The 15,090-nt window shown below is 44.1% G+C and overlaps 2 protein-coding genes across 4 annotated transcripts in view; both read right to left on the minus strand.

Annotated features, from left to right (window-relative positions):
* hoxb3a (homeobox B3a) overlaps window positions 1-1,577 on the minus strand; it is a 52,672-nt gene extending 51,095 nt beyond the window's left edge. For 2 of the 3 annotated variants that reach the window (XM_029507858.1, XM_029507849.1), the window contains exon 1: window positions 1,070-1,574. The gene's annotated coding sequence lies outside the window, so the exon portion shown is untranslated. Of the gene's footprint in view, window positions 1-1,069 lie in introns of all 3 variants that reach the window. The other variant, XR_003841003.1, reaches the window with a different exon arrangement.
* A 10,174-nt stretch (window positions 1,578-11,751) lies between these two features.
* Window positions 11,752-14,286, minus strand: hoxb5a (homeobox B5a). The gene is made up of 2 exons (XM_029507661.1): window positions 13,426-14,286; window positions 11,752-12,243 (listed from the first exon to the last, which is right to left on the minus strand). The coding sequence occupies exons 1-2, from the start codon at window positions 14,129-14,131 to the stop codon at window positions 11,999-12,001; spliced, it is 951 nt and encodes a 316-aa protein (XP_029363521.1). The 5' UTR covers window positions 14,132-14,286; the 3' UTR covers window positions 11,752-11,998.
* Between the last annotated feature and the right edge of the window lie 804 nt (window positions 14,287-15,090).

The following is a 15,090-nucleotide window of genomic DNA, read 5'->3' on the forward strand; positions in this document are numbered from 1 at the left end:
AGAAGAACATCTATTGTGTGGTTGTGGGAGACTCGACCCGAAGTCTCTCACGATATTCAAAAATCTGAACAAAATACAAAAACGTACAGAAAAATACTGCTAATTACAAATGTATGTTGTTGATAGTAACACACAGCAATACACACAGAGCTGCTGGTGAAGAGAACATTTGTATTGAAGAAACAAAGGCTCCCAGTAGGATGGAAACGTTTCATCAGAGAAACAGCGCATTAACAGCCCAGGGAAATAAACAGCTGAAACCACTGGCGCTCTCATACAGACTCATTTTGCACAGGCCTCACACAGAGTACATCAACTACAGAAAACCACACATATGGTCACAAAAGAAAGCTGGTGCCGAGTCCAAACCTTTGCAATTTATCCAATTACTCCTCACATTTTTTAAACAATTTCATAACACGTGCAGCTTCAGCAGCTAGTTTCTGTATGACTGTTGCTATAATTGTCAATATATAGGTAATAAAATCAACTGGCACGCTCTACAAGCACAAACATTTACGGAACAGTTCTGAAATTAAATTAGATTAAGACTATTGATAAATAAAATTTAAGACTAAGCAGGGAGAAAGTAGTGACCTTTCACCTTCCCCAGGCCAGACCTGGAGTAGCCTATACTGATCTATCCCTCTATACATCTAAAGATAATGGATAAAATGGTGTTGAAGAATGTAAACTATCAGCAAAAATGTCTGCAGCCCCGTGAGGCTTAATCAGCACACAGTGAAGGTACAGTGGGGCAAATCGAGCGTAAATAGAGGAAACACACTGTGACATGCACAAAATATTAACCGATAAAGCTAAACTACGCTGGAGGCACGGAGTGGAGGAAGAGGAGGAAGAGGAGGGAGGTTGTTGCTGCAGACTCACGTGGTCTTCTCCCGCCCACCCTCCCTCCCACCATGGACAAAACACCTGCCACACATGGTATAAGCAAGAAAGCGGGGAAGCGCACCCATACACACGCGCGTACACACACATACACACACAAACTTATATGCAAATGTGGAAGCATCTCTTCTACATCGATTTCTATTTTTTGTGTACTCACTTCTCTGTAACTCAAGGACCCGCCTCTCCATTTCGTGACATCTTCACACCGATTTCCACATCTTTCCCCGCTGTTTCCATCATGAGCCTACGTTTTCTTTTTCTGGCTCCTTCTCATATCCAGAAATCGGCAGCATGTTCCACTGTTTTCCTTTTCCTTCCATGTAAAATAGGCGCGCTTTCACCTCATTTCTCTCTCTCCGTCTTCCGACGCCACAGTTTGTTTGTTTTTACATCTTCATTATTCTTCTTCTTATCTTTTTAAAATGGTCGTTGTCATTTCCACAGACACTCTCGTTCACGTGCAAGCGCCTGTACGCTCCCTCCGGTCTCAGTGGTAAAGCGTCAGCATGACCGTTGCCGAACATTAGACCTGTGCTCAGACTCCACGTTTGAGGAAACGTTAGAACCGATTGAACGGTGATAATCCAAAAGCCAACACGTCACCCCTAACGTTGGCTCAACAGCACCGGCCGCTTCGAGCGTGAAAACCCGACTAAAGCTGCGATAAATGACAGAGGGAACCTCTCATCGGTGGCCGTCCCCCCGTTTCTCGGTGTTGGGCTACATGGAGCGGGTTGGGGCAGAGGAGCATCGAGTTGGGCTGTGGTGGAGACAGTGGCTCTTTAAGGCATTAAGTGTTGTGTGTGTGCATGGACTCAAGTTTTCAAATTAATCTACCAGTTTGGCACACTCTTTGTTTAACGGGCGAGGCGTGTCACCCAAGCATCCCCGGTACACATTTTAATATTGGTGAGACGCGCTGACCTCCCGTTCACCCCGTGCTCAGCCAAGCCCTTTCCCTCACCCCCTCCCCTTTCCACACCCTTTCTTTCTGCCATTTCCACCTATCTCACTCCCTTCTCTCTCTCATCCGCTCTCTCTGTCATTTGGTATTTTACCCTTCCCTCTCTCTCCGTCATACTAAATTGAGTTGGAGTCATTACTTTGAAGAAAAATGGTCAGCAGATAAGCAGGAGGGAAGGAGGGATAAGGGGGAGGGGGCGTCTTTCTCTCTCACACAGATTTGCCTTTTCTTCTAGGATCATTTCTTCTTTTCCTTTTGTTGTTGGAATAAATATAAATGGCACACTATGCGAGCTAAGAAGCAAAGCCATAGCGTAACTGTGAGGTCACTCCAGTTTCCCACACGTGAACATTGGTAGCAACAAACTAAAAAACTTTTTATGGACACATAGGTATCAGAGTAGACTATCAGGTGGATTTGTATTGATGTTAATCCACTGCAAACCGAGTTAATGGCAGCCATATGTACACTTCTCCTTACCAGTTACTCAAAATTCCCTCTTACATTTCCACATCCTATCAATAACAAGCTGATTAGTGTAGGATATAAATAAATGAACACAAATAAATACAGCATATGGCTAAAACAAATATCCATACATACATATACATATACATATATATGTGTATGTATATGTTTATATATATGAAGACAGAGAGAAATTCATTTGATGAACTCAGGATGAACCCAGGACAATGACGGAATCATAACCTCATTATTCCCTCCTTACATTTTTAGTATATGAGGGGGAAACTGGGTCAGGCAGGACATGCTGCCCAGAGTTAATAGGTTTACGTCATAAATCAAATTAAATAAAATGAAAGATGATGAATAATTGTGGGTTGAAATGTGACAAATCTAACGGATTACAGGGCCATGGCTTATTTAAACACATTTTCTTTGTTTCCATATGTTCTCACTTGGTGTAGGCTTTTTGAGAAATATTTAATTGAAAGAGAGTACGAACGAAAGAAAGGGTGTCGATGGAGAAGAGTTGGAGGTTGGCCTAGTAAACGGTGGCTGACATTAATCTCTCACTGGGACATAAATAAGCAGAGTAATAATTTAGGGATGGTGAAAGAGATAAGAGTTTATTTTTGACAGGGGTTTGTTGATAAGGGTGGAGAGAGGAAGAGCTATGCTTTGCAAAACCAGTTATATAAACAGCTGTGAGCTCCAAGCATAAAACCGCCACTTCACTTTCTATTTTGGTTACAAACACACAGTACTAGAGTCATAATAGTGTTTACTGTTTCTATGGCATACCATTATAACTTTGCAATTAATATTATGTGTGTGCAGCTACAATAATAGCTACAATAATTTATTTAATCACAGAGATCAAGAGGTAGACATACACACCAACAATTAATGTTGGTAGCTTCTAGTAGGTAGAAATAAGGGATAGGTTTATTTTATGTTTTTGCTTTGGATATTTATAATTGTAAACAGGTTTGGAGCAGAGCAACAACTGTAGTTAACTGTAAATATAAAAGTGTTAATGGCTGAAATATCAGAAGACAATGATAATCCTATAGGAAACAAATGTTAGTCAGTGTGAATACAATGTGTAGCCAAACACCTGTATCCCACACATTGTTCAAAAAACACTCGCCTCTGTGTCTCTGGACACGTTCCGCTGCACCACCACCACCTCCAACCGCTCCATTTTTCCTGCCTTTCTTCCCCTTCATCTCTCTCTCTCTCTGTCTTTCTGTGTACAGGAGGGGCTCTGCTTTTGTTACCAGAGACAGGAAGGGAAGGTCAGGACTTCACCTCTTCTTTGCCTCCTGCTATCATTTCTCTCATCTGTTCCCCTTCCATACCTCTGCTCCTCGTACTCTCCCTCCCTCCCCCATTCTCCAACTTTTTTGCCTTTGACATAGTGCAATTGGTCTGGAGTGGAGTGAGTGAGGGGAGGCCAGGGCGGAACTCACGCACGTCGGTGAACTTTTGACCCTTCAACTCCATGAACTCAGCGCTTTGGACCAGTTGGTAGCTTGGACATCTAGGCAGACTTTTCTCTTGATAATAACCCTGGAATCGTCGTGGTCCTCGTCTGGCCTTAGGCAGAAATACCGGGGTAAATGAGAGAGACCAAGCCTGACAGTGTGTTTCAGCTCTCTTGCTTTTCAGCTGTGTGTTCTTAACTCAGTTTTCTTCGAAATAAGCAACAACACAAACAACCAAAGGAGGCTAACTGTTACCAACTGCGCCTCACTAAAAGGGCGTTTTTATCTTTAGGCAATTCACACATAATCATGTGTGTCCGTGAACTCACCATCACTCATCTTCAGCGGACGGCGACAGGTCTGACAGTTGTGTATTTTAGCGGGCGGAGGGAGGGGGAGGTTGTTACAGGTTATCGGCGGTTAGCAATCAAACAGGCAGCAGGGCGAGTGCAACGACGGAGGTAGGAGTACAGACGGACTAGCGGGGGAACTCGGCTCGGTGCATGCTGTACTCTTGGTCTGAAGCGGGCTCTGGTGGCGACGTAGGAGAGCTGCACCCTCCGGTGAAATATAGTCCTCCAGCACCGATTGAGGCCATAGAGCTGTGCATTACAGTGAACTGAACTGAACTGAATCGCCCTCGTTCTCGTTTTGGGAAGGAAAAACGTCCCAGAGCGGCTGCTGCTGAATACAACAGCACCTTATTCAATAAGAAAGATAATTTAAAAGCACAGCTACATAGAAAATTATTGGGCGCGAGACACAAGAGTTGAACTACATTAAAGAAATGCAACAAATGTAGTTTGGTTAACAAAAGCTAGCATTTCAAATAAATTGTATCAGTCTAAATTAAATTATGTAAAAACAAAAGCTAAGTACTACAGTGTAATCAATTGGCAACGTCCACTTAACTTCAATGATTTTTGATAACGCTGAAGTATAAAAGCCTTGGTGATTCTCCCTCTGGCTGATTGGAGAGATTTATCCGTCATGAAGACGCTGTTGATGATGATAAAGTTGTTAAGTAAAGTAAAGTTGATCTCTTCAGAACTGAGCAAAACCCCTAACATCCGCAGACGCATATTGTTGTGATTGCTCGGCAAAAGCATTGCCTGGCCTTGCCCTCACAGAGGGTAGAAGAACAAGGAGAGACGCATAGATAAAATAAAACTACTCTCTTTGCTTTCATGGCCCACATCCTGAGTCAGTTACAGTTACGTATTGCCCTTTTTGCTGAGGGACTATTACCTTGCAAGGTAACAAAATGGCAATATTGGCAATAAAATCGACAAAATTTATAGTGAACACACACACACACACACACACACACACAATACCCTCCCCTACATTCGGTAACTTTAAATATTTGCATGGTTGATGACCTGTCAAAATGCTTAGCCGGGACAAACAAAGCTTTTGTTCCACATTCAAAAAGAACCACAAATAAACGCAAACATAGGCTATCCGAAATACGGTTCAAAATAAAATGCTTGTTTTCCTTTACGTTCAGCAGCGGTAAATAAAGGTATACGTGTAGGCTAAGGGAGAAAATCTATATCTGTCTATCTGTCTGTCTGTCTGTCTGTCTATGCTTATGTGCGTGTGTGGAAGTTTTCGTTTGTATGAGATAAACTTCCCTCCCTTCTGAGGAGGAAATGGGAAACAGTGACAGATAAATCACCCCGGACAGCTGTTAATTCCTTTCCCCAGTGTTGGTGAAGTAAACACACGCGTATGAAGGGCAGTGCAGCGCTGCTCCCTCTACCGCGCCTGCGCCGCCGTGTCCTCGTGCTGCGCGCGGTTCGAGCTTGTCTGCTGACCTCTCGCTGACTCCTGCTCGTGCATTATTCATGAAGCATGGCCGCGCCGTTCACCCTTATCACTATGCAGGAACACATTAACGCTCCGCAAATGCCGATTTAAAGGTAAAGCAATCACAAGCAGCGCGCTCATGAGTGCGAGTTTCTCTCTCGTTTTCTCTCTCACCCAGTGTGTGTGTGCGTGTGCATATGTACGTGTGTGTAGTTACACAAAAAGGGCTCCTGTGGGAATATAACAGCGCAGAAATTAATCCAAATTTAAAGGAATCGCGTGAAAAGATCAAATTGTGGCAGAAAGCATAAAAGGCACCAGATAAGCGCCTCAGTCCCCCAGCTGTCTCGAGCCCTGCCAACAAATCCACCAAACACTACAAAACCCACTCCACTTTTTCCCATTCCAAGCCCACGAATCTCTCGCACTCAGAAAAGCACACACCTTTGCCATGAAAAAAACGGGCAAGTCTGAGTATTTACTCACCCCACTCATCATCACCAACACAGAGGCCATGGGCCCAGCTCAGCGCCTCCTGACAGGTTCAAAGGAGCAGCAAAGCCCGCACACATAATACACCATAATACATACTGTACAGATAATGGGGAAGAGAAGTGGCTCGGCAGGCTGGAGCTACCCTGAGTACATAAACGGGAAACAGATGACAATGACACACAGCAAAATACAAAAGAGGCCATGCAGAGCCGCTGCAGCCTCTTCCCATGTCAAAACGCGGCACTGCACTTCTTTTGTGTCACGTGTATGCCTATGTGTGTGTGACTGAGGATGTCTTCTAGGTGGGTAGGGGGTAGGTGAGGTGGGGGCTCTAATCATCGTTAACAGAAGGAAGTTGATGAAAAATGAAATAGGGAATTTTTCCGCCTTCCTGTTTACTGAACTTAAACTTCTTCCAAGGCCCACCCCCAGAAGACACATCCACACACACACACACACACGCCACATATTGTAACACATTTTTGTCACGACGGAGAAATTAAGCCACAAAAAATACTATTATTATAAATGTTGTGATTGTTATCATTTTCAGCACTACTACAAAAATAATATAACAACAATAATAACAATACTGTAATAAGTCCCGTCAACTTTAGGATCATCAGTAACCAAATATAAAAATAAGTAGAACAGCTTAAAGCTCAGGATAACGTGATTTTAAGAATTTTTTTTTCTCTCAAACAGTTCGTGTTGCTATTATGGGCAAATAATTTTTTAATTTATACAGAACGGATGACCTGCCACTATCATATATTATAATAAGGGAGATTTTTGTTCTTACAAGTATCCGAATCTGACTTTTTATTGTTTTATTCAAGAAAAACTAATAGTTTTATCTGTTGGGATGAAATTAATTTATTTTCTATTATTTACCAGAGAAGAAAACTTTCCGGAGAAGAAGCCGCTCCTCTGTCGCGTTCCCCACTGGTGTGCAAATAATTTATGGCATCCCCAACATGACTCTGAGAAACGTCTTGTGAAGAAGGTGAAAAATCATTGTGAAGGCGGAGGCCAGCGCAAGGAATCCCCAGCCTGGAAATGCATTGGATCAAATGAACATAATGGATGAGAGTTTGACAGCGGAGAAGGACTTCGAAAGCAAAATCCTTCCTCATTAGCGCAGAGCAAAGGACTGTGGATTAACTGTGCGTCGAGAAAGACACCCATACATGCAGTACCTGGGCCTCAGTAGAAATACTGGAAGCACAGACTGTAGATATCTTATATATCTTATATCTCCACAAATAATAGAGGACATTTCATTTGCGAGAGTTATTTTGGTAACACAAAAAACAAAACGACAATTTGCACTTATTTGAACTTCATTAAACAAAATCAAACAAATATCCGCATTTCAACTCAAAATTAAATACGTCAACAAACCGCTGCTTCCTTCAAAAATACGGATCCACTGCTTTGAACTGTAGCTCTCTCTATGTTTTGCATCTGTCGACTACTTAAGGCTGTCATGCCAACAATCACACACTGGACTCTGTTAATTTATTGTGACGTAACTGCTTCGTAGATGGTCTACTAAAAGGGGGTCGGGCAGATGGGTTGCAAATATTTTACCTTTCTTTAAACCCTGAAACTCCGCGGGCTTTCTGAGATTGCCGGTAGGTTAAGAGTCCGAGACATTAAACAATTTATCCTATAGGTCTAACGTGTAAGGGACGCACGTGCAAGCCAGAGGAAGTCGTGATTGGTGGCCTGGCGGCTTGACAGCTTCAGTTCAAAATAAAGAGATAGCATCCGCGTTCTAGCCATAAAACCCCACTGCTGTTTCAAAACGTCACAATGGGGTAATTGGCGTGTTTTTATTAACGAGCAGTTGCAGCCTGTTTTGGAAACAATTGCATTGGACTGCTATTGTTTTGTGTTGATTTAATAATTATTGAAAATTATTATTATTTGTAACCCTAACAACAACAACAACAACAACAACAACAACAACAACAACAACAACAACAACAACAACAACAACAACAATAATAATAATAATAATAATAATAATAATAATAATAATAATAATAATAATAATCCATTATCATTACATTATAATCGTCGTAATTCCCTGTGTTCACACATACAGAATGTATTAGGACTGTAATGGGGCTTATGTTTTGAACTGGGCCAACCTGTTTTAGATAGCAACTATTGGCTCACAAGCCTATTAGGTTGTTTAGGAGATGGTGTGTCCCTAGCCTCATCAGTATTGCTCCCATTAATAATGAACAGTGCTCAGCTCGGCGTGTGCTGTTGTGTCAATAATTTCAACATGACTTGGTTCAGTGTTTGTTCCCTGCTTTCATTAAACTCAATGGATATAATACATTTACCACAACAGCCTTGTAATCTTTGTTATTGTTAGTGACTGGGAGTTTCGATCCTCGTTTGTGTTTAATTAAAGAACTTTTATTTCTGAGCAAAGGAAAATTGCTGGAGCTGAGCATGTAGGCCGTCCAATGTGTGCGCGCGCGGGTATCTGTGTTTCGAGCAAGTCAGGTCAAAGCTCTGACATAAAATCACCGGCAAGGACTCTGATCGTGAGCCTTGGGAATGTTTGTATTCACTGTGCTTTTTTCACGCACACCCATCCTGCCTGGAAAACACAAGGGCGAGGGACGGACAAAGATTTTCTTGTACCCAAGGACGTTTATCAGGCACTCTCTCTTGCACTCTCCCTGGGTGTGAATGCGCTCTGTGTATGTGTGTGTGTGTGTGTGTGTGTGTGTGTGTTTGTGTGTGTGTCCTTGTCTATTGCTTCTAGGCCAAAAGCAAGTATGGACATTTTTACAACTCTTCTTTCTGGAAAGCCTTTTTCCTCTGCGTAAAAGGAAAACGGGACATGGAAGCTCTTAGAACTTTCACAACTTTTTCTGAGGGTCGATTTACCGGCCTCTCACTGGAGGTAGCCTATTATTCAAACTCCAACAACACGTACTAAAATCCGAGGAACAACCTGATGGTGAAACTTAAACTTAATATTATTTACCCAAATCTCACTATTTTTACTTTGCTAACCTCTAGTCTACACACAAACACACACACACACACACACACACACACACTGACAGCGAAATCCAGCAGCCTGAGACCACACGCATGCACACACTGATACAACCACTTTATGAATGTAAACTCTTCTCTGATTACTGCCAGCCACTCTTCACACTGAGCACCACATACAGCCAGCCTCCTGTGCGCCATCATCATTACCACGCAAGTAAAACGCACACACAAGCACATGCACATATGGAGGCTCACTCGAGCTTCTTCTTTGACGCCGCCGCCGTCGCACGGTCATGTCCAGTCAGAACTACAATTCCCAAATATCTCAAACACGCCAGTTTTAATACAGCGACACTTTGGGATGACACAATACACAGCCTTCACCCCCTCCTCCCCTCCACCCCCACCCCCCACCCCCCATCCATCCACAGGAAGTCTTCTACTTACTGTGTGGTAGCTCAGTCGGTTTCTCCAGGCGTCCAGACCGGCACCCGGCTGGAGCTCGCCGGATTCCACGTATGAACGGGAGCACTATCCAGCAGCCGTAGTGGCCTGCTCTCTTTCTCACACCCTTTCCACTCCCTCCCTCTCCGCTTTGTCTCTACTTTACTGACCCCTTTAGGATCCCCGCGAAGCCGTTAAACCGTCACTTGCTTTCTAAATGTGAAATATATAGTACATTGTCAACTCCCCCAAACCATAAAACTAACTTTATGGACTCCACGTGACCAAAGGAGAGCCAGTGAGAGGTATCAGTCTGAGGCCAGGCACAATCTTTACGATCCAACTTGGAGATAAAAACCCTCATCCGTTTGACATGTAAATGTCAAAGCTGCCTTCTTTTTATAGTTTGGCCCAAAGCAGAAGGGGTAGCTTTAAAATATATCTCGGCACACATACACACAGAGGAGGCAGGAGATAGTGGTTGTGTCTAGATGAGGCTCGGAGCAGGACCTCCGAGAGCCCCCCCAGGCCCACCGCACCACCCTCATTCCATCAGCTCAGAAACAGGGAAGCTGCAAGAGCATCATTCGGTGAGTTTAAAAGTTCACTTGGTTGTTTACGGATGGAAACCGGGAAATAGTAACCTGATTTGGCCGCATGTCGCCGCCGCTGGGTCGGAGAGGGAGGCAGTTAGAGTAAAGTGGGTAATTTGTCCGCCACATTTTGTCAGGCTTGGTCCGCAGAGATGAACTCATATGCGTGTGTGGCTCTTTGAGCGGGTTTATGTGTGACTGTCTTTAGCCAGTTTATGCAGTTGTGAGCTCGGTAGAGTGACGCTCTGGAGGTCCCTCAGGTTGTCATCTTGGAAAAGTTGGTGCTCAGTGGCGCTGGAGTGAGGCCTGAGAGAGAGAAGATGGAGTGAATGTTTGCTGTGTTCATTCGTTTAATAAAATTACAGGTATTGAACTCGTTTTGCATCAGGTTTAGCGAAAATACTCAGACTCACATTGTCCATACCCACCTCGGCCTACAGCTTGCGTACGACTGCATTTGCACATTTTCTCAGTTAGCAGACTGATTTGCCAGTTCACATCGAACGTTATCTGACTGATAACTCTGGACACAGATTTAAGTATGAAATATGACCATTTATAATGGTTTCCTGCACAAACAATTTGTCAAAACTTGGCGGAAGGTTTCTAAAGCTTTAGGCCCTATCACTGCAGTTGTTTCCAGACCCTGCTCAGGCATTGGTATTGCACTTTGGTACCGGTACAGCTAGACATGTCTCTGGTTTAGATGGCAAGTATCAAGAACATTATTTTAATATTTATTTGTTTATTTATTTATTTATTTATTTATTTATTCATTGTCTCTTTTACTCCAAGTTACAAACAAATACAAAAAGCTAACTGGCAGAAAGCTCACGGGCCTCACAGGACGGTAGCCATTCCCCCTTTCATGCGCACACACACAAGCAATCTCACACACCCATACACCCAAACACATACCTACACACACACACACACACACACTGCAACTACAAACTGGGTACATTTAAAAATGTCAATATCTATATACATCCCTTCTTGAACATGAATTCAACAATTAGCCTACGACAACAATAATATGCAGATACACTTTTTGAATAATAGAGTTATGCACAACATTATGAGTGATTACGGAGAAGTAGGCAGGTGTCTAGTCTGTTTTTACACCCACACACTTTCAATTCCTCAATTAAATTGGAAAATTGCCTCAATGAAAAGTAATTGACACGAATGTGAGGAAGGGGTGGGGGTGGAGGGTGAACTATACATATGTAATTTGTAGTAAATAACTTGGAACAAGAGTTCACATGCGAAATTTTCTCCAAAGCACTGTCAAATTCAATACATCGCACTTGACACATAAGACGACACTTATACCTCGGGCAACAGGTAGCATATAGGTAGCAAGGTTGTAAGATAGGATGTAGGTAGAAATGTTAGGTAGCATACTTATCCTTGACTCCTTTCTTCCAGACAGCAATTTTGAAAACGACAAGAACATACAAGAACACCATGTTTTTTTTTACAAGAGCAAGTACCACAGTCTTTTTTTTTTTGCAATGACCTAAAACACCAAAGACCAACACATAGAACAAATAAAAAGTGCTGCGCTGTTGAACAGTACTTGGTAGATGACCGGAAGTGTTTTTGAAATGTAGAGCTGGAATCTGCGGGATAAATATCTTCTTTTATTCCACTCTCTACTGGCTTCTGTTGTTTTTCTTTCTTTTTTTCTCTTGTTTTGTCTTTCATTTCTCTCCTGGGATATCTGTGCATGGCATTAACCTCGGCCTTTTTAAATTATTCATTTATTTTTATTTTCGTGGGTGAATATTTCATGGCTGGAAGGCGCTGCCGGTGGCGAGGCTCATGTTTTTCAGTTTGTTGTCCTTCTTCCATTTCATCCTCCGGTTCTGGAACCAGATTTTGATTTGCCTCTCCGTGAGACAGAGCGAATGCGCGATCTCGATCCTCCGCCGCCTCGTGAGGTACCGGTTGAAGTGGAACTCTTTTTCCAGTTCTAGAGTCTGGTAGCGGGTGTACGCCGTCCGCGCCCGTTTCCCGTCGGGGCCCGTCATATCTGAAGGTTTGGAGCGGACAGAATGCAAAACGTGACATGAACCGCTGGATGGTTGGAAATGAGCAGAAACAGTACTATGAACATTATAATGCAACCAAGTACACTGTAAAATACAATTGGATAGACAGCTACCGTTATACTGCTTTAGATTCAGGCACCTACTGCGTCTATAGACTACACACACACACACACACACACAGAGAGAGAGAGAGAGAGAGAGAGAGAGAGAAGGCTTTCACCTAGTTTTATTTGAACCAACAGTGGTCTTCTTTCCCACATTTTACTCCTGCAATTTCATTGTTTTCTTTTCCACTGCTACCCTCTATATTCCCACTTCCCCCTCTGTCCAGCTCCCTTCAGGGTTTTATTGCCCCGTCCCCTGCATCACCTCCCTAATAAAGTTCCCACACGTAAAAACGCTTCACTTGTCAAAGGAGCAAGAGCTTCCAAAGCCGTCATGGCCTCTCTTTCTTGTCCCCCCCCACCCCCTCCCTCGCCACCCGGCTCTGTCTGTGCTGCTCAGCCTGCTAGGTTTTGCTCCCCGGCTCGCTTCTCCCCATGACTGATTTATGACGCTTTTGTGGAATTTTCTAAAATAAAAAAGAGGGAGAAAAGGCAGAGGAGGCAACCCTGGCGTGACAGGCTTCAACTGGAGGGAAATGTAGAACGTATTGGCCCCTGATGCCCTGAAAAAACACCGACACCAAACTTTCGAGAGTTAACCGGAGAGTGGCCAACTGCCCTGTTTACTAACAATATAAAAATTCAAAAATCCTATATGCATAAAACCACGAGGCAAAATAACACGTTATAAATTTTCTATCAGACTCAAATACCCCTCTGTCTTACTTTTAACAGCCATCAAAATATTACATTACGCAGATGAAAAAATACATAGTGGGGTGTAGACAAAACCATGAATCTTGACTAATAAAGTGTCTTTCAGCTATAGTCAAACAGACATTTTACTCAAATCGTATCACTGCCATAACAACCGAGTCCTGCTGAATCTTTGAAGGGTATACAAAGAGGCTCGGGCACCGTAGTTTTCCGTGTAGCTTCCACAACAACTAAACTGTCACGAGCCCCTTTTGTGAAAATATCCAGACTAGACTAGAATTTGTTTAAGAAGCGTTGTGAAAGCTCTGTGATACATGTTGTAAACAGGGGAGCAGCATGTACCATGGCTAATGTGCAGCTTTCTCATCCAGGGGAATATCTGTGGAGTCTGAGCCTCGCTACCCGTCGTGCTGCCAGCGGCTGATCCCGCCGCGCCGCCCTCCTGCTTCTGTTGGGGCTGCGGGTGTCCGGTCCTGGAGGGTGGGTTGCTGCCGTGGCCGGCGTCCTGTTTGTGGTGCAACTCGTCGGTCTCTGGCGACGCATCGTCCAGCTCTGTGAAGTGCTGTATCGTGCCTCCGCCACCGCTGCCACCAGAGGAGTTGGAGGACAGATTTGGAGAGCTGAGATTACCGCTTCCTGGTTGCTCCGAGCGTGGAGAAGAGCTCTGAGCGCTCAGCTTGGTGTCCCCACCACCGGATGACAGGAGGGAGTCTGTGGCGGAGGCAAGGGAACAGCCGGATGGCTCTCTGAAGCCCCTGTCCGTGGCCAGGGAGCCGAAGCCACGGGAGTCCCCGACCACTGAGCCGCCTCCGAAGTGTCCTCCAGAGTTGGCTGCGCTGCTGCTCCCCCCTCCCCGGTTGGTGACGGTCAGGTCCATGCCATTGTAGCTGTAGCCATAAGAGCCCGTCGCATGGTGCATTGTGGCGGAGGACGAGTCCCTGTACGTCCCGCCGTTCATTGCGCCGCTGCTGGCTCCATAATTTAGTAGCTGATAGTCAGGGCCATTTGGATAGCGCCCCGAGAACGAGTTTACAAAGTAAGAGCTCATTTAGGTTGTTTTAGAGAGTTGCAGTCTTACAGTTAAGTACTAAAGGGGCGCTTGATTTGTTAGATTTCTCTTGGTCGTTATAACGCGGGTACTTTCAACGATTTATGATGTATTAGTGAATTATGGCGTTGCACTGTACTTCGTTTTTAGCTATGTATGCGCCGTCCAAATATGGGGGTGGGGTGGTGTGTGTGTGTGTGTGTGTGTGTGATGGGGGAGGTGAGGGGTGAGGTGAGGGAGGAGAGAGAGAAACGGAGAGAAAGAGGAGGTGGGGTCACGTGCTTTTGTTGACCAGTCGTAAATTCTCGCCGATGACTTTGGAGAGGTAATTCATGCTCTGAGGTTTCTAATGATGAAGGGATGGGCGGGGAAGCGCCCCCCACCTTCTCTCACTCTCCGTCACCCTTCAGTCTGCTCCCGTAGGTGTCGCGGTGAGCTCAGAGCGCCACCTACTGCAAACATAATTTATTGCATTAGTGAAAAGGGAAGCAGAGGGAGAGCAGATAGTAAAAGAGTCAGGGAGCTGAAATAAAATATCCTCTCTCTCCCCCACCGCGTCTCATCACTGTGAACTGACCTTTGCTTAGGCTGCAAGTCAGGAGCCATAAACAATTGAATAAATATTAATAATGACAAGACAGACACACAAAACTGAGGATGCTGCAAACCACAAGAAAAGCGGCAGCAACACCAATAATATTCAATATAAAAATACAATTATGACTATCATTTAATGATTGATCATATCAGACGTCACGAATATGTGGCCATTTTAAAGTTGTGTACAGTTAGATCAGAAATTCAGTGCGATGAAGGGGCAAACCCCCCGCTTCGATGACCCATGTTTATCCAGTTAATCCACCTCACGTGTAACATCCGAAATCAACAACTTCGTAATTTTTCACTAGCTTCTAACCAAACATTCACCGAGAGCATGATCAAGTAACTCTTTTGGTATG

This window comes from Echeneis naucrates, chromosome 8 (assembly GCF_900963305.1).
Source record: "Echeneis naucrates chromosome 8, fEcheNa1.1, whole genome shotgun sequence".
Taxonomy (NCBI): Eukaryota; Metazoa; Chordata; class Actinopteri; order Carangiformes; family Echeneidae; genus Echeneis; species Echeneis naucrates.